At 56.2% G+C, this 14811-nt stretch overlaps 1 protein-coding gene across 4 annotated transcripts in view; it reads left to right on the top strand.

Moving 5' to 3' along the window:
• Positions 1–3705: 3705 nt before the first annotated feature.
• Positions 3706–14811, top strand: part of Tle2 (TLE family member 2, transcriptional corepressor) — a 20963-nt gene continuing 9857 nt past the window's right edge. For 2 of the 4 annotated variants that reach the window (XR_007210394.1, XM_048342005.1), the window contains exons 1-13: positions 4668–5025; positions 5123–5220; positions 5464–5527; positions 5913–5957; positions 8557–8619; positions 9915–9989; positions 10192–10375; positions 10976–10995; positions 11270–11377; positions 12130–12174; positions 12489–12638; positions 13434–13572; positions 14092–14252. Coding sequence is in view for 3 of the 4 variants with exons in the window: in XM_048342005.1 (XP_048197962.1) it covers positions 5002–5025; positions 5123–5220; positions 5464–5527; positions 5913–5957; positions 8557–8619; positions 9915–9989; positions 10192–10375; positions 10976–10995; positions 11270–11377; positions 12130–12174; positions 12489–12638; positions 13434–13572; positions 14092–14252 (1176 nt within the window). In the remaining variant the exon portion in view is untranslated. Of the gene's footprint in view, positions 3832–4667; positions 5026–5122; positions 5221–5463; positions 5528–5912; positions 5958–8556; positions 8620–9914; positions 9990–10191; positions 10376–10975; positions 10996–11269; positions 11378–12129; positions 12175–12488; positions 12639–13433; positions 13573–14091; positions 14253–14811 lie in introns of those variants that run through there. The other 2 variants (XM_048342006.1, XM_048342008.1) reach the window with 2 other exon arrangements.

Below are 14811 nucleotides of genomic sequence, written 5' to 3'. Positions count from 1 at the left end.
CGGGCTGCAAGGACCCCACGTTACTTTGATTGACAGCCCGCACCGAGGCCGCGCGCGGGCTGCTGGGACTCGTAGTCCGTTTCAGAACCGCTCAGTTCCGGTCTTCTCGGAGGTACGCGCAGGGAAAACTGAGGCTCGCCCTCTAGCACCTCCCCCCCCCCACTCCCTCCTGACCTTCCATCTCCACGGAGACCCATCCCTCGCCCAACATCCCTGCCCAACCTGTGGTCAGGACCTCGGGAATGCATCTCAAGCTCTTCCCTTAGGCGAGCAGCGACTTCGTGGCTCCTGCCTCCGTTTACCTATCTGCAAAATAGGGTGAAAGGGGGCTTCATCTGCCCCACGGGCTAGCCGGGCTTTGGGAAGGAAGGGATCAAGTTGAGCAAGGGCCTCTGGTAGGCTGAGAGGAGGGCTGGCTTCCCCTCTTATTGGCGGATAACGGTGGAGCCGGAGCCCCGGCCAAGCTTGTCCACCCGGGCTGGGTGTCCACGAGGGTCCCCGTTTCTCCCAGGGAGGGGGAGTGGTCCTCCCCTTCCCAGCGCCAGGAGCCCCGAGCCGCCTTCCAATTGGCTCAGACGAGCCCACAGCCTCACGCCATTGGTTTGCGAGATCTTGCTCTCTATTGGCCAGTTGTCGTCGTGACGTCAGGGACCCAGGTGGGAGCTCGGCTTGTGGATTGGCTGGCGCTCCCAGCCAACCACCTCGGAGAAAGGAATTTCCACAGTAGCTGGGGCGGCGAGGCTGATTTAAGGTGGTCTGAGCAATCCCGAGTCCCAGCGCTGCTTCTCGGCTTTTTCTTTCCCTTTTTTTTTCTTCCTTTTTTTTTTTTTAAACCCACATGCACATCATAAAAACTCAGCCAGAAACCAGAGGCTGAGCCTTTTCTGTAGAGTTGGGAGGAGAGACTGGAAGGAGTGAAGCTCCTTCGATTTTTTTTTTCAAACCCCTTCCCCCCCATTTTTGCAAATGGGGAAACTGAGCCTCCCAGCAATCCAGTTAGGGTATGCCTTTTGAGGTAGGGGGGATTTGGCTGGGGATTTCCCGAACATCTTAGTTGCATTTCCCTTCCTCCCCCCCCAAAAAAAATTCCCAGCCTACAGCACCCAGAGGTGCTGTCTCTGAGAGACAGTAAGAAATGTGCCACCATCTTCCAGGCAGCTCTAGTGCACCCTGAGCCAGGGTTTGTGGTTTGTGTGTGTGTGGGGGGGGGGTGTCTTCTGGCTTCCCAGATTCCCTGGCTGGGAAAAGACTCCTTCCTCCAGGAAGCCTCCTCGGGGGACCCCCACAGCCCTGGCTTCCTCCTTTTGTTCTGCAATGACTAGGGTCTGGCAAATGTGTTCATAGGGTGTCCTTCCTTCCCTAGCCTTCCTGGCCTGGGCCCGACTCTCAACGTGCTATAACAGAAGATGGATCTAGAATTATTTGCATTCAGGGTGCTGGTGCTGGAAGGCGACCCAAAAGGCCCTGGAGAATTGGGGCTGGGCCTTGAATGCCAGGAGGGGGAGGAATTCCAGGAAGAGAGAGATAAGACACCAAAGAAAAGCCTCCCCACCCCCATGGGGAAGAATACAAATTAGATCATCCTGTGCTGGCGACTGGGGGTGTGGGTGGGGTTTTCTAGGGGTGTGGGGAAGCTGGCTAGGCCTAGTAGGGCTGGCTTGCCCCCCCCCCCCCCCCCGAATTAAGAGCTGCTAATGCATCCCCAGGGCAATAGGAAGCCATTGGAGAGTTTAAAAAGAGAAACTAAACTAAAAGGGGGAAGTCACCTCCTAGAGATGAAATGATTTGTGGCCTGGCCAGAAGAGGAGGAAAGGGGGTGGGGTGTCAAGGGGGAGAGGGCTGCTTGCCAAGCTGAGAACCACCAGCCCCAGAGTTGGTGAGGAAAGCTTGTCCATTTGTCCAGCTGAGCAGAGAGCCTGGAGCTGAGAGTTGAGAAAAGACCCTGAGTCTGAGGTCAGGGGCTTTGGAAAGAGAAGGCCCAGTGAAGTAAGGGATTTAGGGGTAACCTGATTAGAGGTGTCATTATTTGATCCAAGAAGGACTAATATTGGGGTCCCTAGTGATGGCTTGGAATGGGGAACTGGAACCACAAACTGGCACATACACACACACCTCTGACAGAACTAGGAAGAGAGGCAAGGCAAGGTGTTGTGTTTAAACCAGGCGCTGGTGGCTCACACCTGTAAATCCTAGCTACTCAGGAGACAGATCTGAGGATCTTGGTTCAAAGCCAGCCTGGGCAGGAAAGTCCATGAGCCTCTAATGTCCAGTTAGCCACTAAAAAGCCGGAACTGGATCCGTGATCTGTGATCCGTAGAGTGGCAGCCTTGAGCAAAAGAAACTCAAGTGCCCAGGCCCTGAGTTCAAGCCTCAGGATCAACACACACACACACACACACACACACACACACACACACACACACACAAAGAATGAAAAAAGATAGCTGGGCCTTGGTGGCTTACACCTGTAATCTTAGCTACTAAGGAGCTGAGACCTGAGGATTGTGGTTCAGAGCCAGCCTGAGCAGGAAGTTCGGTGGGACTCTTATCTCCAATTAACCACCTATAAACCAGGCGGTAGAGTGGGGGTCGGGGGAAGCTCAGGGATAGCACCAAGACCATGAGTTCAAGCCCCACGACTGACAATTTTATTTTTGCCGGTCCTGGGGCTTGAACTGTCCCTGACTTCTTTTTGTTCAAGGCTAGCACTCTACCACTTGAGCCACAGTGCTACTTCCTGCTTATTCTGTTTTTACATGGTGCTGAGGAATTGAACCCAGGGTTTCATGCATGCTAGGCAAGCACTCTACCGCTAAGCCACATTCCCAGCCCCCTAACCATTTTTAAAAAATGTGTTTAGGAAGGATAAGGTGGAGGGTGCAAGTTGCTTAAAGGGGTGACCAGGAGGAATAAGAAATAAAGGACAAGAGATACAGGAAAAGGGAACAGCATGTGCAAAGACCCTGGGGTTGGACCTAGTGTAGGGTGTTGGAATCCATCTGTAACACAGAGAACCAGAAATAAGAGTTATGGAGAGGAAGAAAGGACAGTGTTCATTTTTAAAAGCCTCATGGGAAGATAGAGGTGATTGAATTTTATTTGCAATACAGGGGAATGGACCATAGGACTTCATGTATATTAGGCATGTATACTATACCAGCCCTGAACTCCACCTCCAGTCCTAGATTTGATTTCTTTTTCCTTTGTTTTTTTGGTGCTGGTCCTGGGGCTTGAACTCAGGGCTTGTACAACAACACCAGTTCTGGCTTTTTCTGAGTATTTTTATTGGAGATAAGAGTCTCATGGACTTTCCTTCCCCGGGCTGGCTTTGAATTGTGATACTCAGATCTTAGCCTCCTGAGTAGCTGGGCCACCAGTGCCTGGCCTTAGACTTGATTTCTGTGTGGCAGGAAGGAGCCATTGAATACTTAGCACACCCTCCCGTGACTTCAGCATCTTGCTTCCTCTGACTTCTCACAGCTGCTAATCTTCAACCTCTCCTGGGTGCACAAGAATGTGGGCCCCATTTGGGCAGTCTCTACCACAAATAATTGTAGTATGCTTGGGGCTCCTTTTCTCTCATCCTGATTGTCTGGGATCAGTTTCCCAGCTAGCCTGAGACCCCTGGGATCCAGAAAGACATCTGGCTAGTGGTAGGAATGGAGCAAAAACTGGCTAGTGTGTGTATGTGTACGTGTGCATGTGTATTATAAGAGCCTTGTACCCTTTGGTTTACCTACCTGCCAACATCCAATTGTGGCCATGGTGGCTGAAATTTCTGCCCCAGACTTCCCAGGGTCTAGTCATTCCCAGTGTTTGCTGATGGACTTGATGAGTGACTCTGGGGTTTCTCATTGCAAGATTGGAACTAGAACTCCCCTGTGTAGGTGGCAGGCTGGCCGAGGTGGGTGGCCCTGGCCTTCCAAAGCTGGGAGTCCTGTAATCCAAGAGGCTGAGAGCTGAGGATGAAAGTTCGAGGCCAGTTCAGGCAGGAAAGTCTGTAAGAGTCTCATCTCCACTTCACCAGCAGAAAGGCCAGAAGTGGAGCTGTGGCTCCTGAGTTCAAGCCCCAGGACTCGTGCGGGGACACACACACACACACACACACACACACACACACACACACACACACAGAGCCCATAGTCTAAGAGGGGAGGCTGTCCAGTCTGCTGGTGGTGGCAGCCACAGTAGCCGAGGGACAGACTGACCACTGAGGCCCACGGCAAAGGCCAGAAGCCGGGGCCGGGCTGGGCTTGGCGCGGAGCCTGGCTGTGTCCCCGGCCCTGTCCCTTCCCTGGCAGGTGGCCGCGCTTGCAGTTTGGCTGAGCTGCTACCTCCTGACCCTTCCGTGGCCGCCCAATGTCACTGGCGAGGGAAGCCGCGCCGACCCCACCCCGCCGGCCGCCGGGTGTTTGTTTGTTGAGTTGCAATGGCCCAAGGCGGGGGAGGGGCGGGAGCCCGCGGGCCTCAGTTTCCCCGGCGGGCAGGGATGCCGGGCCGGGCGGGGGCGCGCGGACGGGGGGAGCGGGCCGGGCGCCGGCCTCAGTTTCCCGGGCAGGCAGGGGGCGGCGCCGGGGGCGCGCGCGGGGGGCGGGGCGGGCGGCGGCGCCACCTTAAGGCGGCTCAGCCCGCGGCTCCCGGCCGAGCCCCGCCGGAGGGAGGCGGCTCCGCGCGGGGTCCGCCGCCCGCCCGCCCGCGCGCCCGCGCGCCCGCCCGCACCGAACCCCAACCCCGCCGCGGCCGCCCGGCCGCGCCGCGCCGCGCCTGCGCCTCCCGGCCCGGGGAAGAGGACCCCGCGACCTGGGGCGCTCGCCCGCCGGGGACCCCGGGTCTCCGGCCCGCCCGTCCGCCCGCCCTCCTCTTTCTCCGGGCATCGTCCGCCCCCTCCCGCCCCCCTCCCACCTCAGCGCCTCCCGGGATCCGCGCCGACCCCCTCTCCGCTCGTCCCCCCCAACTCCGCCCCTCCCCACCTTCAGCTCCCCCGCGGCTCGGACCGGCAGGATGTACCCCCAGGGAAGGCACCCGGTGAGTGGGGGGCCCGGGGGCTGGGGGAGCCCGGCACTGCCTCCCGGCTTCCCGCGGAGCTCACACCCCGCGTGCCCCCCACGCCCCGCACCCCCAGACCCCGCTCCAGTCCGGCCAGCCCTTCAAGTTCTCGATCTTGGAGATTTGCGACCGCATCAAAGAAGAATTCCAGTTTCTTCAGGCTCAGTACCACAGGTGAGGGGCGCAGGCTGGGGGGACCCCGCCCTGGAGCGGGCGCACCTGGCCGGGGGCGGGGCCGGGGGGGGCCGCAGCCTGGCTGAGCCCCAGGTGAGGTAGGTGGGGAACTGGGGGGGGGGCTTTCAGCGCGGGGGTGCTGAGCCCCAGAAATATGGAAGAATGTTGGCGGCTGGGGGACTGAACAGGGGACCCCAGCCTGTCACCCTGTGCATCCCGTTGTCCCCCCTGGCTCCTGCCCAGCCTGAAACTGGAATGCGAGAAGCTGGCCAGTGAGAAGACGGAGATGCAGCGACACTATGTCATGGTGAGGGCCTGGAGGGGCCGCCCCTGCTCCGACTCACCCTGGCCCCCCCCCCTCCACTTTGAGCCTCATTTTTCCTGCCTGGAAGCTGGGCTGGCCAGGATTCCATGCTCTCTGTCCCCATCAGCCAAGCCCCACCCCTCCCTGGGGACGCCTCGGTGTTGCCCGAGGACCCTGGGCCTGGCCTGTAGAGGGGACCACATAAGGCCCTGTCCTGGCCAATATCCGGGGTTCCTCTTGCTGCGTTTCCTTTCTGGGACCCCATGAAGCTGGGGGGGATGTTCTATGTCTTGGGATCCACCCAGCTTGGGGGCTCTTAGAAGACCCCCGAATCACCCAGCATCTATCTACCTGCCCTCAAGACGTTCTAATGGCCTTTCCTTCCCAGTACTACGAGATGTCCTACGGACTGAACATTGAGATGCACAAACAGGTAACCAGGAGAGGGGTGTCCGGGTGTTTGTGTCAGAAGCTGGGGAGGGGCTGAGTGTGGGCCGCTGGGGGCCAAGCAGACCCAAAGGGAGGGGTCGTCTAAACCTGCAATTTCTATGAGGTCCCATAGGGCCAACCTGGGCATAAGGACCCGGACAGAGCTGGGTGGATGAAGCTGGGTGTCCTCGTGGAGGGGAGCACTCAGCAGAGGCTGTAGAAGCAACTGGTATTGGAGGAGGGAGTTGGGTGGGCAGGCTGGGAAGTCCCTTCCAGCCTGGAGACTGAAAGTTTCCTGATGGAGGCCTGAGATTCTCACAATTTTGTTTTTGTGTTTGTGTGAGTATTGTGACTTGAACTCAGGACCTGGGCTTTTTCGTTCAAGATTAGCACTCTAACCACTTGAGCTACAGCTCTACTTCTGTTTGTTTGTTTTATTTCTTCCCAGTCCTGGGGCTTGAACTCAAGGCCTGGGCACTGTCCCTGAGCCTCTCTGTGCTCAAGGCTAGCCCTCTATCACTTAAGCCATGGTGCCACTTCCGGCTTTTTTCAGTTTATGTGGTACTGGGGAATTGAACCCAGGGTTTTATGCATGCTAGGCAAGCACTCTTACCACTTAGCCATGTTCCCAGCCCACAGCTCTACTTCTGGTTTGATTTTGTTTTGTTTTGTGGTTAATAGGAGAGGTGAGTCTCCCTCCCACTTCCCGTCTGGGCTGGCTTTGAACTGCCATCTTCAGATCTCAGCCTCTTAAGTAGCTAGGATGACAGGTGTGAGCCACCAGCACCTGACCCTCTTGCAATTTTGAAGGGAGATTGGTCCTAGTGGAACTGGCCTGCTTCTGAATGTGATTGTGATTCAGACTTCAAGCTTCTGAGGCTGTTCCTTGGCTCTGAGTTTGACCCCAAGGCTGTCTGGAGTTCTTCCTAGCTTGCTCTCTTCCTGTTTCTGTCTATCTCAGTGTCTCTCTTCTCGTGCCAGTACTGGAGCTTTAAACTCAGGGTCTAGGTGCTATTAGCTTTTTCACTCAAGGCTACCACTTTGATCCACAGCTTCACTTCCTGCTTTCTGGTGGTTCATTGGAGATAAGACCCTTTCCGGCCCTGGCTGTCTTCCAACTGTGATCCTCAGACCTCAGCCTCCTGAGTATCTGGGAATGCAGACATGAGCTACCAGTGCCCAGTTATTCCTAGTTTTCTGACATAGATCCTCAGGGCTCTGATATTGACCCGAAGGCTGGGTGGCTCCTAGGTTCTTCCTAGGGTTCTGATAGACCCCTGTCAGACTCATAAATATTAGAATCAATGGCAGAGTCTCATGCTGAGGGTACCCTAGGGGTGTGGAGAAGAGCAGTGGGCTAGGAGTATGGGTACCTGGGGTACCTGCCCTGGCATGCTTTTCCAGTATGCCTGGGCTTTGCAAGGTATCCTTCCTTGCCTCCCTCCCTCCCTCCCTTCATTCCTTCTTTCTTTCCTTCCTCTCTCATTTTTTATGCCACTCCTGGGCTTGAATTTAGGGTCTGAGCACTGCCCCCAAATTTTCATGCTCATGGCTTTTGCTCTACCACTTGAACTACAGCTAAACTTTCTGCTTTTTTGATACTTGAGATAAGAGTCTCATGGACTTTCTTGCTCAGGCTGGCTTTGAACTGGGATCCTCAGATATCAGCCTCCTGAATAGCTAGGATGACAGACGTGAGCCTTCAGTGCCAAGCTTACAGGGAGTGAATTCTGTGTGGAGCATGGCTTAGTATCACAGATGCAGGCAATAGACTCGCTGTAAGGTGGAGGATGCGGGTCAGGGTCTAGGCCCTGGGAGCCTGGCTACGTGTCCCGGTGCGGTTGCCATGCAAACTCCTGCACATGCGCAGCATGCACCTGTAGTGGGCCAAGCCCAAGCCCTGGGCCCTTCACAGTGTGTGGCTTCTGCGCAGCCTGTGCCGGGTATCTGGCACAGACCCCTCATTGTCTGGGATGGCCCGGTGCCTCTGCACGGGCATGGCTCTGCAGCTGCGTCCTGCAGCCCCAGTTTCCCAGGCTCCTAGCCTTTCTCTGGGCATCCAGCTACGGCAAGGACTCCCTGGCCTTAGTTTCCTCACTCCTTAGACAAATGCTTCTTTTTTTAAAAAAAAAAATCTTAGATTTACAAATGCTTCTTTAAAAAATCTGCCTATCTGTCAAACCTTTAAGTTGTTATACAAAGGGACCACTATTCAACAAGTTTATAAAAATACAATAAGCTGGGCACTGGTGGCTCACACTTGTCATCCTCACTACTCAGGAAGCTGAGATGTGAGGATCCTGGTTCAAAGCCCACCCTGGACAGGGAAGTCCATGAGACTCTTATCTCTAGTGACCCACCAGAAAACTAGAAGTGAAGCTATGGCTTAAAGTGGTAGAGTGCCAGCTTTGAGTGCAACTAGGTCCAGGGATAGCGCCCAGGCCCTGGGTTCAAGCACCACAACTGACAAAAAATAAAATTAATTTTGATTGATGTCACCCCTTTCATCATTCTCCTCTTGCAAATGCATCTCAGATTTAAGGGTAAGGCTGGAGCGTCTTCTGTTCTCTCTCAGCTCCTGACTCTTCTTGCTTCCTCACCAGGCCGAGATCGTTAAGCGGCTCAGTGGAATCTGCGCCCAGATTATTCCCTTCCTCACCCAGGAGGTGAGTGGGGCCAGGCTGTCCTTGGGCAGAGGGGGTGGGACATGGGCGGGGGGGGGGGTGTATAAGTGGGTGGGGCAGGGGGATACCCGGTGGGCATGGTGTACGTGGAGAGTGGGCGTGACATGTGCATGGTGGGTGGGGCATAAGTGGAGAGTGGGCCCTGGCATAAGTGGGAAGTGGGGGCAGGGGCATGGTGTGCAGGGTGGGCATGGTGTGAGTGGAGAGTGGGTGTGGCATGGTGCAGTGGGCAGGGCATGTTTCTGGGCAGCTGAAGGCTGGCGCTGTGGCCAGGGATGCAGAGGTGAGGGGCGGTGGCAGCTGGGGGTGAGGCTTGGAAGCTTCTTCTCTTGGGTTCTGGTGTAGAGCTGACTATTCTTAGCTGGGCTTTGGGGCCTGAGGCACGAAGCGTGTCTGTGTGCTGGCCTCCGCACCTGTAGTGGCCAGGTTCAGGTGAGCTCAGGTGGTGTTGCTGCATGGAGGGCAGTTGGGTGCCCGGTCACAGATGCTCGGCCTCAGGGGCTCGGTCAGGGCAAGGTAAGGAGCAGCCATTGCAGAGGACTGGGTGACACCCCAGACAGGCAGACGCGCACTGTGGGACCCACTCTCACTCCTGAGATCCGGGCTCCTCAGATCCACAGAGGCAGGAACTGCGCTGGCCTTGAACCTTGGTCCTCAGATCTCAAGACTCCTGAGTAGTCAGGCTTACCGGGGTGAGCCACTGGTGCCAGCCCCAGCCTGTTTTTAAATTCATATTCAACAGGTCCAAATAAGAGCGAGTGCTTGCCGGGACTGATGGAAGCTCTGGGTTAAGAGATGCAAGTACCAACAAGAGAGAAGTGGGGAGAGAAGGAGGGAAGGGGACGGAGAGAGGATGTCAGTGGCCATTCCTGTGATCCTAGCTACTCAGGAGGCTGGGGTATGAGGATCACAGCTCCAAGCCAGTCCAGGGAAGGAAAATCCCAAAGAGCCTTATCTCCAATGAACCAGCAAAAAGCTAGAAGTGGAGCTGTGGCTCAAGTGATAGAGGATTGCCTTGAGCAAAAAAAAAAACAAAAAACAAAACACCTCAGGGACAGCAGCACCCAGGCCCTGAGTTCAAGCCTGAATACCGGCACAGAAAGAAAGAGAAAAAGGGAAAAGTGGAGCAGGGCTTAGAGCAAAGACGTGGACAAGCCGGGTGCTGGTGGCCCAGATATCAAGCCCCAAGACTAGCAATAGGGAAAAAAAGGACATGGACTGAGCAGGGCTTGGGGTGCCTGGCGGGGGCCCCCTCTAGCCTGGGCTCTGTGTTCTAGCACCAACAGCAGGTGCTGCAGGCGGTGGAGCGGGCCAAGCAGGTGACGGTGGGCGAGCTGAACAGCCTCATTGGGGTGAGTGGCCTGGCACCCAGCAAGCAAATGCAAAGCTGGGCTGGTGGTTGGGCAGGCAGCCAGCCTAGACTCTGATGACCCTGCAGCCCCCCAAGTGGCCAGACCCTCTGCTCACATGGATCCCCAAGGATCCATGCATCGGCCTGGGGTACATTGTGGGTGCCTGGCCTGCTCGCCCTGGCCCATCCTTTCTCCCCTCTAGCAGCAGCAGTTCCAGCCCTTATCCCATCATGCCCCACCCGTGCCCCTCACCCCGCGGCCAGCCGGGCTGGTGGGGGGCAGCGCCACCGGGCTGCTTGCTCTGTCGGGAGCCCTGGCCGCCCAGGCCCAGCTAGCAGCAGCAGCAAAAGAGGATCGCACAGGTGTTGATGCCGAGGGACCCAGAGGTGAGTGGGTGGCCCCAGAGGGGCTCTGGCAGAGGGTGGGGGGCACTGGCGACGGAGGAGCAGCAAGGCCAGTGCTGTGTGTCCTTGGGGAGAGGCTGTCCTTCTCTGTGCAGGAATGGGTTCAATCCACTTCCTGCAGGGTTGTTGGATGGATATGGGAGATTCTACTTTTTTTTTTCCTGGTGCCCATCCTGGAGTTTGAACTCAAGGCCCAGGCACTGTTCCTGAGCTTTTTTTTTTTTTCTGTTCAAGGCTGGCATTTTGACCACTTGAGCCACAGCTCCACTTCTGGCTTTTTGAGTGGTTCATTGGAGATAAGAGTCTCATGGATTTTCCTTCCCCAGACTGGCTTTGAACCAGGACCCCTCAGATCTCAGCCTCCTGGTAGTTGGGATTATAGGCATGAGCCATGACATGATGGCTGGGCTTGGATAAGGGAGATTCTGAGCTGCAAAGAAGGTTCTGTGAACTGGGTTGTACTGTACACTCCAGATTCATGAAATATGAAATCCTCATCCATATTCTCTCTCTCTCTCTTTCTCTCTCTCTCTCTCTCTCTCTTCCTCCCTCCTTCTTTCCTTCTCTCCCGCCATCCTCCAGTGGAGAGAGCTGTAAGCAGGGTAAGTTGAGGCCTGGAGGCCAAAGCTGCTGCCTGTCCTGACTCTGGGGGTGCAGAGGGAGGAGAGCCCTGGGATTCTGGGGAGACCAGAATTCTGACTTTCATACTGGGAGCCTTTTGGTGAACGAGGTGCCCACAGCATTGGAGTTTCCTTTGTTCAAAATTGCCAATCTGGAGCCGGTGGCTCATGCCTGTCATCCTAGCTACTCAGGAGGCTGAAATCGGAGGCCTGGGGCCTGACCCTCCCTCCCCATGTGTCCCCTGTCTCCCTGTAGAGTGCGTCCCCCTCGCCCCCCGAGAGCCTGGTAGAAGAGGAGCGACCCAGTGGCCCGGGAAGCAATGGAAAGCCGAGGGCCGAGGACAAGGAATTATCTGTACCTTACGTGAGTCCGGGACAAGGCCTGGCCGCGGGGAGTCTTCATAGTTCAGGACCGCCTGTGACCCTCATCTAGAACCTTGCCTGGCTCCCCATTGCTTGTGGAGCACTGCCAACCAGAAGAGACTGTCCACCAGGCTGGACTCTTAAGTCCCTGGAGCCCGCCTGCCTGCCTTCCTTCCTTCCTTCCTTCCTTCTTTCCTTCCTTCCCTCCCTTCCTCCCTCCTTCCCTCCTCTCCCTCCTTCCATCCTTCTCTCCCTCCCTCCTCTTTTTTTTTTTTTTTTGCCAGTCCTGGGGCTTGAACTCAGGACCTGAATACTGTTCCTTAGCTTTTTTACTCAAGACTAACGCTCTATCTGTTGCACCACGGCGCCACTTCCAGTTTTCTGGTGGTTCATTGGAGATAGAGTCTCACAGACTTTCCTGCCCTGGCTGGCTTTGAACCGTGTCCTCATATATATCTCAGCCTTCTAAGTAGCAGGGATTGCAGGCGTGAGCCACGGGTGCCTGGCTGAGCTTGGTCTTTCTCCCTGGGGTAAGGGAGCCATAAAAGGACATAGGGCAGCTCACTGCAGGGCAGCAGGACAGGAGGCCCGGAGCCCAGGGAGAGACTGGGAAGCTGACCACCTTCATAAAAGGAGATATGGAAGACTCCAGTCTCTGTCTCCTATCCCTCTCCCAAAACTGGGAAGGGATGTTGGGAGATGGGAGGGAGGCAAGGCGTGACCATGGTGCCCCCCCCCCCCCGTTTCTGACAGGAAAGCGATGAGGACAAAAGCGACTACAACCTGGTGGTGGATGAGGTAAGTGTGGGGGTCTGCCTCCCCTTCCCCCAGGCACAGAGAAAGGGGAGCCCAGAAGGAGTAGATCCTGACAGCTCTTCTTATTGACCCACATGGGCCAGAAAGAGTAGGGGACACGAGGCTAGTTTCCCTTAGAGCCCAGGTGGGGAAACTGAGATCTCGCCCTTGCGAAGCTGTCTTTATGCTTCGCAGGCCTGTATCTGAGGCATCAGGTCCCCAAGATCATCCCAGGGGCCTGGGCTGGGGGGTGGGGGGCCATGGGAAGAGAATACATAGAAAGGATTCCTTCCAACTCCCCACCTCCTTGAACCCAGGACCAGCCCTCAGAGCCCCCCAGCCCGGCCACCACCCCATGTGGGAAGGCGCCCATCTGTGTCCCTGCTCGACGGGACCTCGTGGACAGCCCAGCCTCCCTGGCCTCTAGCCTGGGCTCACCGCTCCCTAGAGGCAAAGAGATTGGCCTGGTAAGGAAAGTGGGGTAGGGGAGACAGGAGCCTTGAAACTTACTTTCTCCATCCTGCAGAGGGGGGAGCCTGGAAACAGACAGAGGACAATGAGAATTCAAGCTAGGCTGGAGCAGGGTGCTGTTTTTCTCCTGATTCTTTTGCCCCCTGATTTCTCCCCCCCACCCCACCCCGCACTCTGCAGAACTTCAGTAAATAGTAAAAAGGGAACTTTGTCACAAAGCTTAGAAAATACATAGGAGGCCTGCTCACAGCCTTACATGGAAACCGAAGGGCTCTTGAAATAAATAGGAAATAAACACAGGGCCGGAAGTAGAGGAAAGCTCGAGCATGGAAGGGGTAGCAGCACTGGACTTGAGAGAGCCAGCAGGCCCTGTGGAAGACACCCCATCATCTGAGCAGAACCCGCAGTGCCACCCCACTGGGGACATCTGCCCCCCCAGGGCTCCTCCAGACCCCTGCCTGGCGCTTCCCAGTGGAGACAGCCTGTTTCTAGGCCGCCCTCCCTCCCCCCTCCTCAGTACGGTTGCCATGGCAACCGCCAGAGGTTAGAGCTCAGACTCTAGTGGGGTTTTTGTTGTTGTTGGTTTTTTTTTTTTTTTACATTTTACTTTAGGGGCTTTGTTTATTATTTTATTTTATTTTTTTGCCTGTCCTTCTGGGGCTTGAACTCAGGCCCTGGGCGCTGTCCCTGAACTCTTGGGCTCAAGGCTAGTGCTCCACCATTCTGAGCCATGGTGCTGGGCACCCCACACCTTGGGCCTGGCTTTCAGTCTCTGCCTATCTCCTTCGCAGAACGACCTTCCCACTGGTACTTCTGCTTGCAAGTCCTCTGACTCCTCCCCACCCCAGGACGCCCCCACACCCGGGCCCAGCTCCACCAGCCACCTCTGCCAGCTAGCTGCCAAGCCCGCACCTTCCACAGACAGCATCGGTGAGCCCTTCTCCATCGAGGGACCCTCTTCCCTGGGGCTTCCAGAAAATGGTGGAGAAACTGAGGCCCAGATAGTCAAAGTGACCCCCTCTGCCTGGTACTCAGAAAAGAGTCAGACTTGGGTCACCTTGGGCTAGTGACTCAACCTCTCTGAGCTTCACTTTCCTCCTTGCAAACTTGAATCAGAGAGCTCTGTGACCCCTGAAAGAAGTTGGCTTTATGACCTGTCTCCCAAGAGCCACCAGGTAGTGGAGGAAATGACTAGATCCCAATATCCCCCCCCCCCCCATAAGACCAGGGCTAGAGGAGGAGGGAGTCAATATTTGGCTGTGGACTTTGAAGGATGTGTAGGAGTTTGCCATTCCAAGGCAAGGAAAGGCATGTGAGACCAAGGAATGGAATTTGTGTAGGTCTGAAGGTGTCCCTGGTATGGTTGTCTTGGAACCCCGACCTATAAATGTGGGCAGTGGGATCTGGATACAGAAATTCTGAGGCCCTGTCCTGCTCCCTGTTGCTCAGCCCTGAGGAGCCCCCTGACTCTGTCCAGCCCCTTCACCACGTCCTTCAGCCTGGCCTCCCACAGCACCCTCAATGGGGACCTCTCCATGCCTAGCTCCTACGTCAGCCTCCACCTGTCCCCCCAAGTCAGCAGCTCCGTGGTCTATGGACGCTCCCCCATGGTAAGTGTGCAAGGCATGGGGGGGCAGTGTTTGGGGGAGATAAACCAGGCGGGGTGGGAATGGGGTTAGGAGGCCCTGGGATTGCCATGCAGGTGGGAAGACAATCTGAGGGTCTCAGCACCCGCAAGCTTAATAAAAATCGTATCAGAGCAACTGGGAGTAGACATCATGAGGAAGAGCAGCATGAGTGAGGCCAGATGTGGGGGTGCATACCTGCAATCCCAGCGCCGGGGAGGCTGAGGCAGGAGGATCTCAAGTGTCAGGCCAGGCCGGCACCAGCGGCTCACGCCTGCCATCCCAGCTCCTCAGGAGGCTGAGATCTAAGGATCATGGTTCAAAGCCAGCTGGGGCAGAAAAGTCCATTAGACTCTTATCTCCAATGAACCACCAGAAAACCAGAAGTGCTGTGGCTCAAGTGGTAGAACGCTAGCCTTGAGCATAAGGAGGACAGTGCCCAAGCCCAGGGTTCAAGCTCCACCACTGACAAAAAAAAGCAAGGTGCCTTGCCCCTGGGTGGTTATTTCCAAAAATCAGGACTGGGGGCTTTGAAAACCCCTGG

The sequence above is a fragment of the Perognathus longimembris genome, chromosome 3 (assembly GCF_023159225.1).
Source record: "Perognathus longimembris pacificus isolate PPM17 chromosome 3, ASM2315922v1, whole genome shotgun sequence".
Taxonomy (NCBI): Eukaryota; Metazoa; Chordata; class Mammalia; order Rodentia; family Heteromyidae; genus Perognathus; species Perognathus longimembris.
This window is presented reverse-complemented; position numbering and strand designations above follow the sequence as displayed.